A 12,049-nucleotide genomic window follows, 5' to 3' on the forward strand; every position below is an offset into this window, starting at 1 on the left:
AGAATGAGGGGCATTCTATGGGACAACCAACAGATTTTTCATCAAGTTCAATGGCATGGGATAGAAAAAGAGAATAGAAGAAATTGAGCTAAATCGGGTGTTCACAACTGAGGGTGATTCTCCTCCCACCCCCACCCCCCAGGTAATATTGGCAATGTCTGGAAACATTTCTGGTTATCACAACTAGGGGATGCTAATAGCATCTAGTAGGTAGAGACAGAGATGCTGCTAAACATCATACAGTACACAGGACAGTCCCCCACACCAAAGAATTATCCAAAATATCTATATTGGATCCTGATTTGAACAAACCAACCAAACATAATTGAATCTATTGGGGAATTTTAGTGTGGATGATATCAAGGATTTATTTTTAATTCCATTAGTATGAGCTGACAGTAAGGGAAATCTGAATGGATCAGGTATTAGATGATACAAAGAAACTGTTGTTAATTTTGTTAGGTGTTATAATGTGTTAATCTAAGAAAAGGCTCTGTTTTTTGGAAAGATGTCTAAGAATATAAGGATGAAATCACATGAGATTTAAGATTTGATTTAAAATATTTTTGCAGGAACCATAAAAACGGCCTCGGTGAAGTAAACATGGCAAACTCTTGAACTGCTGAATCTGAGCGTTGGGTATATGGTGGGGAGGAATCATACCATTTTCACTTTTGTGTATAGTAGTCCCTTTTATCTGCAGGAGATACGCTCCAAGACCCCCAGTGGATGCCTAAACCGCAGATAGTACTGAACTATATATGTACTGTTTTTCTCCTATACATACATATCTATGATAAAGTTTAATTTATAAATTAGGCACACTAAGAGACTGACAACAATAAAATAGAACAATTATAACAATATACTGTTATAATAAATGTGGTCTCTCTCAGCAAACTACCACAAATTTTTTCCTTCTTCACAATTTCACGAATAAAAGATTCGTTCTTACCATAGATCTTAGCAACCTGATCATGTCATTTTTTTTCTTTTCTTAAGTCGAGAAGTTTCACCTTTCCACTTGAAAGAAGCACTTGACAGCTTCTCTTTGGTATTTCCAAATTGCTAATATATTATTCTTGTGTTTGCATCCATTAAGTAAAATAGGATTACCTGAACATAAGTATGGCAATACTGCAACAGTTAATCTATTAACCAAGAGGGCTACTAATGGACAAACAGACAAGTAGTTGATACAGGGTGGATATGCTGGACAAAGGGATAGTTCACTTCCATGAGGGACGGAACAGAATGGAGCAAGATTTCATCACGCTACTCAGAACAGCACAGTATATTGAGCATTTCTGGAATTTTCTATTTAATATGTTCGGAGTGAAGCAAAACTGTGGATGGGGTGGGAGGAGAGGACTTCTGTATGTTTAAAATCTTTCACATGTTAAATGACATTTTCCAAAAATAGAATATAAATCAAAGAAAAATATGCCGAAGGATTAATTATCTGAGATTGGCACTGGCATGAAGAAAATATTTATCATCTAATAAACCCAAGTATCCTAAGTCTAGAACATGCAGCTCTTGTATCTTAACAAACCTTTGTGGAGAGCCTATAATTTGCAAGGTACTGTCCTAGGTGCTACAGGAGATAAAAAGATGAGTGAGATAGTCCCTGTCTGCAAGGGACTTACAATCTGAAGAAGAGAACCAACCAAATGGCTGAGCTTAGACATGGCTTCATAGAGACCCTGATATTTAAGATGTGCCTTGAAATCAATACAATTATAGGGGGGAAAGAGGATTGAGGAAGTTGGGATGAATTCTAGACAAAGGAAGGAAAGCCTAAACAGGCTTACAATGCCTGTTTTGATAACAGCCCATTCATTCTGCTCATCTCTAATAGCTTTCTTTCCAACTCCTTTCTTTATGGCTCTCACCGAAGAATTGGAGGCACTGAATATTCAACGCACTAAAAGAAGTTCACTATATACAAGGGTACAAAGGCAGAAAAGCAAAAGCAGTGATCATGGTATTATATTAAGGACAGGTTTGATCACCCTCGCCCCATCCCATAAAACAATTCGTTTATCTCTCTAAAAGGACAGAAAAACAGTCCAGTAGAGATGAAGATATAAATGTCATATTTTGAATTAATGCAGTGTTTGACAACAAAAGCACTGGAAATTTCAGAGTGGGCTGGGGAAAGAGACAAATTCTGTCTCTATAATAGAGGAATCTGGGGGAAATAACCTGGTGGGATGGTACTCTAGCGTAAGCCAACAGAATCACTTACTCTACTGTTCTACCCCAGCACCTCAAGTTTTTTCTCCTTATGATGTGCCAACCCCATCTTGCTTACTTAAAACAACTTGTTTCTGGTCTTAATTTCTAATGCCAAACCACTATAATATTAAAATACCTCATCCCTATCTTTTGGAAATCTTTTATATGTAAATCTGAGTTTGTAAATTAAAAGGAGCTTTTGATTCATTAGGAAATCCAAGATAGATTAGTAAGTGCTAAAAGTCTATTTTAGGAAATCATAAGAAATAACTTATCCACTTCAGTTCTATCTTCTTTCTAAAGGGAAGAATGTATTACTGCTATCCTATCTGTCTTTGACGGCTGTCTGGGAAGCATCACTTCAAATAGAAGTTTAGAGGAATGGCTCTCTCGTGAATGAACAGGCATCACACATTTATTTTTTTTTACCTTGGCCAAATCCCAAGGCTGTTATTCTGGAGTGAACGATAACACCAATGCCATACAGCAACTTGGTCGTGTCTTACATCTTTGAGTGATGTGAGAAAAGTGTGTATGGGTCAATTCCTTACATGACCAATCGACTCCCCAAAGGGTCAAATGTGCAGCCTCCCCTACGTTTTGCACATATATCTATGAACATAATCAGGATGCTCCTGGATAAGCACAAGATTTCAATCCTTCAATTGGTGAGGCCTTTACATTCAGGAAGCTGACAGCTTACCTGTGGCCCCTAAAATATTCTTTTAAAGAAGAAGCTAACTGGCCATCAAGTGTACATGCATTTCAAGTGTCAGTTCTTTCAGAAGCTTCTTTTTTATGCCGCCTCTCAAATGGAAATTTTAGCTTAAAATACAGTTTTAAAGCATTTTAAAATACAACTTTTAAGCAAAGTCCTTTGCAAAAGCAACAACATCTCAGAAGTTGGTCCAAGGAAACCAAGGAATACATCTAAGAAGTAACTTTTGAGCCACCCCACTGCTCTGTGGTGTCCAGAGAACATTTTCAGTTCTGATAATCCACACGCAGGTCATTGGAAAGTGGTGAAGCCAGACCCCGGACTCCCGCGGAATCCTCTGGAGTGTACGTTCGCTCGTCACCCCGTTAGCATTAGGCACTAGGCGAAGGGCCGGTTAAAGCCCGAGGCCTGCTCACTTAGGGCCCTCGAGGGGAGAAGAGGCGGCTCGCACGCGCTTTCTTACCTGTGGAGTCATCTTAGAAGGATCTGGCTCAGGGGCAGCCTGATGCTGCTCAGCATTCTTGCTCTTGGCACCACTCTTCACAGGCTCTTGCGGGGCAGTTGCCTTATTCCCAGCAGCGGTGGCCGGCGGCGGAGGAGCTAGGAGCGGGGACTTGGAGTGGCTCTGGGAAGGGCGGGAAGGCGAGGCCTGAGAAGGGGGCAGGTAGGACTGCGAATGGCTCACGTAGGATTGCGAGGAGGAAGAGGGAGGATAAGGAGTGGGCGCCAGGTAGGACTGGGAAGGTGGAGACTGAGAAGGGGACGGCTGGGCGGGAGGCAAGTAGGGGGGCTGAGACGAGGCCGGAGGGTAGTACGAGGGTGGCGGCTGCGGTGGGGGCATGTAAGACTGAGATGGGGGCATATAGGAGCCTGGCGGCACAGGGGGAGAGGCAGGGGGGGATTCCAGCTCCATGGGAACCAAACCAGGAGGCCCGTCTCGTTGGTGGTGCAGCATCTGGTGTTTGTACTGCTGCGGTTTCTGATAGCCGAGGGCCGGCCCCGGTGGCGGGGGCATCGGTGGCGGCGGCGGCTGCCAGTCTCCGTAGCCGCTCCCGGGCATCACCGGCGGGGGCGGCATGGGGGGCGGAGGAAGGTGATGGGGTTGGAGCACGCACTGCATTTGCTTCTGGTGCATCTGCTGCAGCTGCTGGAGCTGAGCCAAGTGCTGTTCGCGGAAGCTCATGAAGCCCGAGGACGAGGGGGCCGCGGGAGTCGTCGAGCTCGAGTACCCAGGCCCGGGCGAGGCCTCAGGAAGCGCCACCGGCGGCGGCGGCGGGACCGGCGGCGGCGGATAGTGGCTGCTCCCGCCATATCGGCCCCAGCTCGGGTACATATCTAAGAAGGCGCAGGGCTCGTCCCGGCACCGTTACTCGTCGCAACCGACCTCCAGGAGCTGCGGCGGCGGCGGCGACAGCCGGAACTCGCGGCGCCTACAGGCCCCGGAGCGTGTAAGCGGAGCGCGCCAGTGCGCCGGCGCTCCCGAGCTGGGCCCACGACCAGGAAGGCGGGGTCGGCACTGGGGCGACTACGCCTGCGCGGTAGCCACAGAGAGGAGAACAAAGGCGAGATAGAGCGGCCCTTTGCTTGGGCACTCTCGGTTGCCACCTTCCTTCAGGTTCGGATACTGTAGGTGTGAGTAGAATGCGGTCATAGCACCGAGGAACCATAGAGTCTCCCCGCGGAAAGGGGTGGTAGAGATCCTATTGCTCCACGGGGTTCATTTTTGAATGGGGGGAAACATATATATTAAAAATTTTAAAGGTTCCATCGACAATCGCAACAACAACAAAATGAAACAAATAGAAACAACTCCGATAAGAAGTATGTACAATTTATACGAAGAAAACTACAGAGCCATACAAAAATCATATCGGAGTAGGATAAAATTAGACTTGAAATAATGAAGAGGCTTACTGTGATCTTAATAAAAAGAGAAAAAATTGTAAAGATGTCAAATTCGTCTCAAATTTAATGAATAGACTTAATTCCGTTATAACAAAGAACCCAACTGGGAACAAATCTGTGAAGAGTGGAAACGTATTTTCAAGACAGAATATCAGACTACACCAATTCCTGCAGGCATCTGAAAGATAATATCTGCAGTTATAAAAGGGGAGAAATTGAATCCTTTACAATAATTCAACATAAGAACTCATGTTAGAGAATCTCAGCTAAAAGCAAAGATAGCAAAGAACAGATACAAAGATTGTCTAGAGAGGCCGACCTACAATATAACCAAATCTCTCAGCATAATACTAAACGTGAAGTCCTGTAGCTTGAATAAATCACTGAAAAACAAAGCTGATACACACTGAATCCTGAAAATACTACCTAACTCTGAGAATATTAGATGTGTCAGTATATCAGTTGTGCGCCATTTAAAGATTTGACCTTGCTTCCTAATGAGCAACACAGATCTTCATCTCTCTTAGGAGGTGGATATGAGTGCAAAGTGGGAAATCTAAATATCCCTCAGAAGAAAGAGCTGCTCATTCTCAGAATGGAATTTGTTTCTTTTAACTTTTTGCTGCAGTGTAACATATATACATAAAATTACACATGGTGTCCTGGCTGGTTTGGTTCAGTGGAGAGAGCGTGAGCCCTCGCACTGAGGGGTGGTAGATTGGATTCTGGTCAGGGTGTCTCTCTCACATTGATGTTTCACTCTCTCTGTCTCTCCACCTCCCTTCCACTCTCTATGAAAAATCAATGGAGCTGTAACCGGTTTGGCTCAGTGGATAGAGCGTCGGCCTACGGACTGAAAGGTCCCAGGTTCGATTCCGGTCAAGGGCATGTACCTTGGTTGCGGGCACATCCCCAGTAGGGGGTGTGCAGGAGGCAGCTGGTCGATGTTTCTCTCTCATCGATGTTTCTAGCTCTCTCTCCCTGCCCCTTCCTCTCTGTAAAAAATCAATAAAATATATTAAAAAAAATAATCAATGGAAAAATATCCTAGGGTGAGGATTAACCAAAAAACAAAAAAAAATTTACACATCATAAGTATACAGCTTAGTGAATAGTCACAGCTGTGTAACCAGCACCCAGATGAAAAAGAATATTACCCATCCAGTTCCTGAACTACATTCCAATCTCTGTGAGGCCTTCGCATACAGCCCTTCCCATAGTACCATGTGGGAAGCAGGGTTCCTGAGTTTATCAAACACATGACTTTCAAATATTTTCTCCCATTCCATTGGTTGCTGTTGTTTCCTTTTGGCACTTTTAAATTTGATGCAGTCACATTTGACTATTTTTGCGTTTGTTGACTGTGTTTTTGGTGTCATAGTCAAGAAATCATTGACAAACCCAATGTTCTGAAGATTCCCTCCTATGTTTTCTTCTAGTTTTATGGTTTTAGGTCTTAAATCTATTTTGAGTTAATTTTTGTATATGGTATAAGGTGACTCAAACTTCATTCTTTTTATATGGACATCCAATTTTCCCAATACCATTTGCTGAAGAGACTGTCCTTTGCCTATTGTGTAGTCTTGGCACCCTTGTTGACAATCACTTGACAGTATATGCAAGAGTTTATTTCTGGGCTCTCTATTTTGATCCATTGGTCTATATCTCTGTCTTGATTACTATAGCTTTATAGTAGTGTCTGGAAATCAGGAAGTGTGAGGCCTTCAACTTTGTTCTTTTTCAAGATTGTTTTGGCTATTTGGTATTTCGAGATTCCACATACATTCTAGCATTTTTTTTTTTTATGTCTTCCAACAAATGTCATTGGGATTTTGATAGAAATTACAAAGAATCTGTAGATAGTTTTGGGTAGCATGGACATTTTAACAATATTGAATTTTTCAATCTACAAACACAACATGTCTTTTTTAAAAAAATCTCTGCAACATTTATTGTTTTATCAGGATGTCTTTTCATTTCTTTGTATTGTCTTTTAGCAATTTTCAGTGTACAACTCATAAGTATTTTACCCCCCCCTTTTTTAAATCCTCACCTGAGGATGTCTTTATTGATTTTAGAGAGAGAGAGAAACATCAATCGGTTGCTTCCTGCATGTGCCCTGACTGGGGATTGAGTGTGCAACCGCCCATTGTGCCCTGACCACTGGGGATTGAACCGGCAACCTCTTGGTGCATGGGAAGACACTCAACCAACTGAGCTACATAGGTCAGGGCTCTTGCATGTCTTTTCTCTCTTTTAATTTACTGAGGTATAATTTACATGCAATAAAATGCACCCATTTTGCCTCAGCCATTGTAGCACAGTTAGTTGAGCATCATCCTGTGCACGGAAGGTTGCTGGTTCAATTCCAGGTCAGGGCACATACCCAGGTTGTGAATTCCATCCCCAGTTGGCATGCATATGGGAAGAAACTGATTGATGTTTCTCTCTCAGATCAATGTTTCTCTCTCTTCTTCTGTCTAAAATCAATAAAAACATATTTTTAAAAATGCACCCATTTTGTGTACATTTCAATGCATTTGGACAAATCAATATATTTGAGTAACCATCACAACAATCAAAATATGGAACAACAGTCCATAAATGGCCTCGGAAATAATGCCAATGTGCATTGTGTCAAGGATTCTTCACATATTCTAATAACTAGGCATGGTGCTGGGTGGGTGCAAGATTTATTGGGGGTGTTCACTTATTAAGTTATATAATAGAAAATAAAAATAATTTTAAAAATTATTTTAGATAAAAAATCTAAAAGAAAGTAATTATTCTCAACTACAGTCATAAAAATATTCCAAATTATTTAGTAAGGCAAAATCCACATTTTAAATAAAGTAACTTGCCTTAAAAAAAAAAAACAGTTCCAATTCCTCTACATCCTCGTCAACACATTATTTATTCTTTCATTTATTTATTGTTTAAAGTATTACATGTCTCCTTTTCCCCCTGATTAACCTCCCTACGGGGAGCGGGCCTAAGCCACAGTCTGGCAGCAGAGGCTCGAAGCAGGCACACCGTGTGTGTGTGTGTCCACTGGTGGCTGCCCCCAGCTGCGCTACAGAGGCTCAGAGCAGGCGCCCCGTGTGTGTGTGTGTGTGTGTGTGTGTGTGTGTGTGTGTCCCAACTGGGGGCCTGCCCCCAGCCGTGTCTGAGGCTCTAAGCAGGCACCTCGTGTGTGTGTGTGTGTGTGTGTGTGTGTGTGTGTGTGTGAGTGTGTTGTCCCTGCTGGGGGCCTGTCCCCAGCTGCATTGGAGGCTCAGAGCAGTCGCCCCGTGTGTGTGTGTGTGTCCCCGCTGGGGCCTGCCCCCAGCCACACCACGTAGGCTCAGAGCAGTCGCCCCGTGTGTGTGTGTGTGTGTGTGTGTGTGTGTGTATGTGTGTGTGTGTGTGTGTCTGCTGGGGACCTGCCCCCAGCTGCATTGGAGGCTCAGAGCAGTCGCCCCGTGTGTGTGTGTGTGTGTGTGTGTGTGTGTGTGTATGTGTGTGTGTGTGTGTGTCTGCTGGGGACCTGCCCCCAGCTGCATTGGAGGCTCAGAGCAGTCGCCCCGTGTGTGTGTGTGTGTGTGTGTGTGTGTGTGTGTGTCTGCTGGGGGCCTGCCCCCAGCCACGTCAGAGGCTCGGAGCAGATGCCCCTCTGTGTTGATCTCTCAGGCTCCTGGCTGTGCCTGCTGTTGTTCTCTCCCTTGAGCGGAGGCCAGGGCGGGCTGGAAGCTGGCTTCCTCCATCACCAGGGGCAACCCAAGCCTCCAGCTCCATGGCCGCTTGGCTTCTCCATTGCGGCTGCAGCAGAGAAGCCAAGCCTCTTCAGTCTTCACTCAGGCCAGAGCCTTCAGTCTTCACTCTGCGCCTGTGTATGCAAATTAACCGCCATCTTTGTTGGGTTAATTTGTATACTCATCTGATTGGCTGGTGGGCGTAGCAAAGTGACACCAATTTGCATGTTTCTCTTTTATTAGTGTAGATAGATAGCATTGGCAAATATGTTCTCCTATGCAGTGGGCTTTCTTGTTGTTTTGTTGATGGTTTCTTTTGCTGTGCAGAAGCTTTTTATTTTGATGTCGTCCCATTTGTTTATTTTCTCCTTAGTTTCCATTGCTCTAGGAGCTGTATCAGTAAAGATATTGCTACAACATATGCCTGATATTTTGCTGCCTATGGAGTCTTCTAAGATTTTTTTATGGTTTCCCATCTTACATTTAAGTCCTTTAACCATTTTGAGTTTGTTTTTCTGTATGGTGTAAGTTGGTGATCTAGTTTCATTTTTTTCATGTATCTAAATTTCCCAGCACCATTTATTGAAGAGACTGTCTTGACTCCATTGTGTGCTCTTGCCTCCTTTTTCAAATATTAATTGAGCATAATGGCTCGGGTCTATTTCTGGGTTTTCTGTTCTGTTCCATTGGTCTATGTCTATTCTTGTGCCAGTACCAGACAGTTTTGAGAACTGTGGCTTTGCAATATAGCTTGATATCTGGTATTGTGATATATATTTTGATTTCAGAGACAAAGGGAGAGGGAAAGAAAGACAGAAACATCAATGATGAGAATCATTGATTGGCTGCCTCCTGCACGCCTCCTACTGGGAATCAAGCCCACAACCCCAGGTATGTGCCCTTGACTGGAATCAAACCCGGGACCCTTCAGTCCACAGGCTGATGCTCTATCCACTGAGCCAAACCAGCCAGGGCATATTTCTTAATAGTAGCCATCCTAAATAGGTGTGAGGTGGCATTTCATTGTGGTTTTGATTTGCATTTCCCTAATGACTAGTGATGTTGAGCATCTTTTTATGTGCTTGTTGGCCATTTTCATATTTTCTTCCAAGAACTGTCTACATAAGTCCTTCGACCATTTTTAAATCTACCCCATTCTTTTAAATGCTCATGATATTTCATAGTATAGACATAACATAGTTAGGATCCTTTTATGCACATTTACATTCTTTTCAGTTTTTCTCTGATATAAAATGGTACACTAAACACCCTTCTATATAGTTCCTTGTACATTTGTCGATATTTCTCTACACATTTATAACACACTGATCATGTATTTTATAGGAGATCACCTATGTGATACTTATAAATAGCCAAAAAAAACCCCACCAGAATTAGGCTCACAGGATATCTGCAATTTTTATTTTAATCAATCCTGCCAAACTGCTGTCTAAAATGATTATACCTATTTGCACTCTTATAAGCACTCCATGACTACCCGTTTCCTCACTTGTTATATATATATATACATATATATATGAAAATCTTCTGGCCAGTCACTTGTCTTAATATTTGGGGGAATTGCTTTGCATAGAAATGTATAATTTTAATATATTCACACGCATCAAGATTCACACGTATAAAGTTTAGATCTTTGATCCACTTGAAATGTATTCTCATAAAGGGATATAAAGTAGGAATCTAAGTGTTTTTCAAATGGATAGCCAACTTGCCATTGTAACAATAATTACTAACATTTATTGAATAATTCTTACTTGTGGCAGGTACTGTTCAATCTAATCCCATCTTATTTGGGTTGTTTTGTAGATTAAACAAAACTTTCCCCCCCAAAAAACATTAAAAAAATGTTCTTATTGATTTTAGAGTGAGAGAAGGGGAGAGGAAAACATGGATGAGAAACATCCATCAGTTGCCTCCCCCATGTCCCCTATTGGGGGTCAAGCTGGCAACCTGGGCAGGTACTGTGACCCAGATTGACCCTCTGACCTCTCAGTGTATGAGATGACACTCTACCAACTGAGCCACAGTGGCCAGGATTCAAAACATTTTAAGAGGTTGCAAGAAAGGCACCTAATGTTTATGTAGATTGCCCAAATAATATAGATATTAATTGGTAAAATCAGGATTCTAACCCTAGTAGAATGACTCCACACTATTTGGCCTTCTAATACAATTTCCTTTTTCTAGACTTGAAATACAAACTTTACAATATACCAAATTGTCATAAATATATAGGGGTTCATGGACTTTTTATTGTTTTAGTGATCTATTTGTCTGTTCCTATACTACCTTGTGATCATTTAAAATATCTATTCTGCCCTGGACGGTATGGCGCAGTTGGTTGAGCATCGTCTCATGAACCGAAAGGTCACTGATTGGATTCCAGTCAGGGCACATGCCCAGGTTGCGGATTCGATTCCAACAACCATGGAAGTTGTGAGCAGTCATCTGATTTATAAAAAGATGTAACAAAATTTTAAATGATACAAGATACCATTTTCAAAACAACATTGATTCCTGGGGTGAGTATTGGAGGAAACTGACCACTTTCTCTCTCACATGGATGTTTCTCTCTCTCTCCCTTCTCTCTCTAAAATCAATAAAAATATATTAAAAAAATAAAATATCTATTCTGATGATGTTATTTATCCAATTTAAATTTTCAATAACTCCTTACTGACCTCAAGATCAAGTCCAAACTCTTTAGCAAGTCACATAAGGCCCCCCCTCCCTCCCACCTCGTACCTTTAGAGTCCCAGATGTGGGTACAGATAACTTCCCCCTACGTTCTAGTTATAAAAATCTCCTGGCAGCTTCTGAACAGGTGAAACACATTCATTCCATGTAATATCTGTCTCCATGCCTTTGTTTATGTTTCCTGCACCTCATTTTCTCTACCTCATTTACTAGGCAAGGACCTATTTATTTATTTATTTATTAAAATATATTTTATTGATTTTTTTACAGAGAAGAAGGGAGAGAGATAGAGAGTTAGAAACATCGATGAGAGAGAAACATCGATCAGCTGCCTCCTGCACATCTCCTACTGGGGATGTGCCCGCAACCCAGGTACATGCCCTTGACCGGAATCGAACCTGGGACCTTTCAGTCCGCAGGCCGATGCTCTATCCACTGACCCAAACCGGTTTCGGCCGGACCTATTTATTTTTAAAGATTAACTCAAACATTTCTACCTCTAGCCTTTCCTCCCTCCCTTTCCCAACCAAGTAGAAAGAAATCATTCTCTCCTCTTTTGTTTCTAGTTGTCATACTTTTATCCTAGCATATTATTTTACTGTAGTTATTCATCTACATGTTTCCCTTTCCCAACATAATAAGAGTGTCTTGACGGTAGGACCATATCTTATTAAGTACTGAGTATAACCTTAATAAGTATTGTTGAATAAATAATATAAAACAGCAACCATAAAAG

General features: G+C 42.2%; 1 protein-coding gene across 4 annotated transcripts in view; it reads right to left on the minus strand.

Moving 5' to 3' along the window:
- The window catches only part of YLPM1 (YLP motif containing 1), a 65,252-nt gene extending 60,795 nt beyond the window's left edge, over positions 1-4,457 (minus strand). For 2 of the 4 annotated variants that reach the window (XR_009452050.1, XM_059690415.1), the window contains exon 1: positions 3,423-4,457. Coding sequence is in view for 3 of the 4 variants with exons in the window: in XM_059690415.1 (XP_059546398.1) it covers positions 3,423-4,292 (870 nt within the window). In the remaining variant the exon portion in view is untranslated. The remainder of the gene's footprint in view (positions 1-3,422) is intronic. The other 2 variants (XM_059690404.1, XM_059690435.1) reach the window with 2 other exon arrangements.
- Between the last annotated feature and the right edge of the window lie 7,592 nt (positions 4,458-12,049).

Source organism: Myotis daubentonii, chromosome 1 (genome assembly GCF_963259705.1).
Source record: "Myotis daubentonii chromosome 1, mMyoDau2.1, whole genome shotgun sequence".
Lineage (NCBI taxonomy): Eukaryota > Metazoa > Chordata > Mammalia > Chiroptera > Vespertilionidae > Myotis > Myotis daubentonii.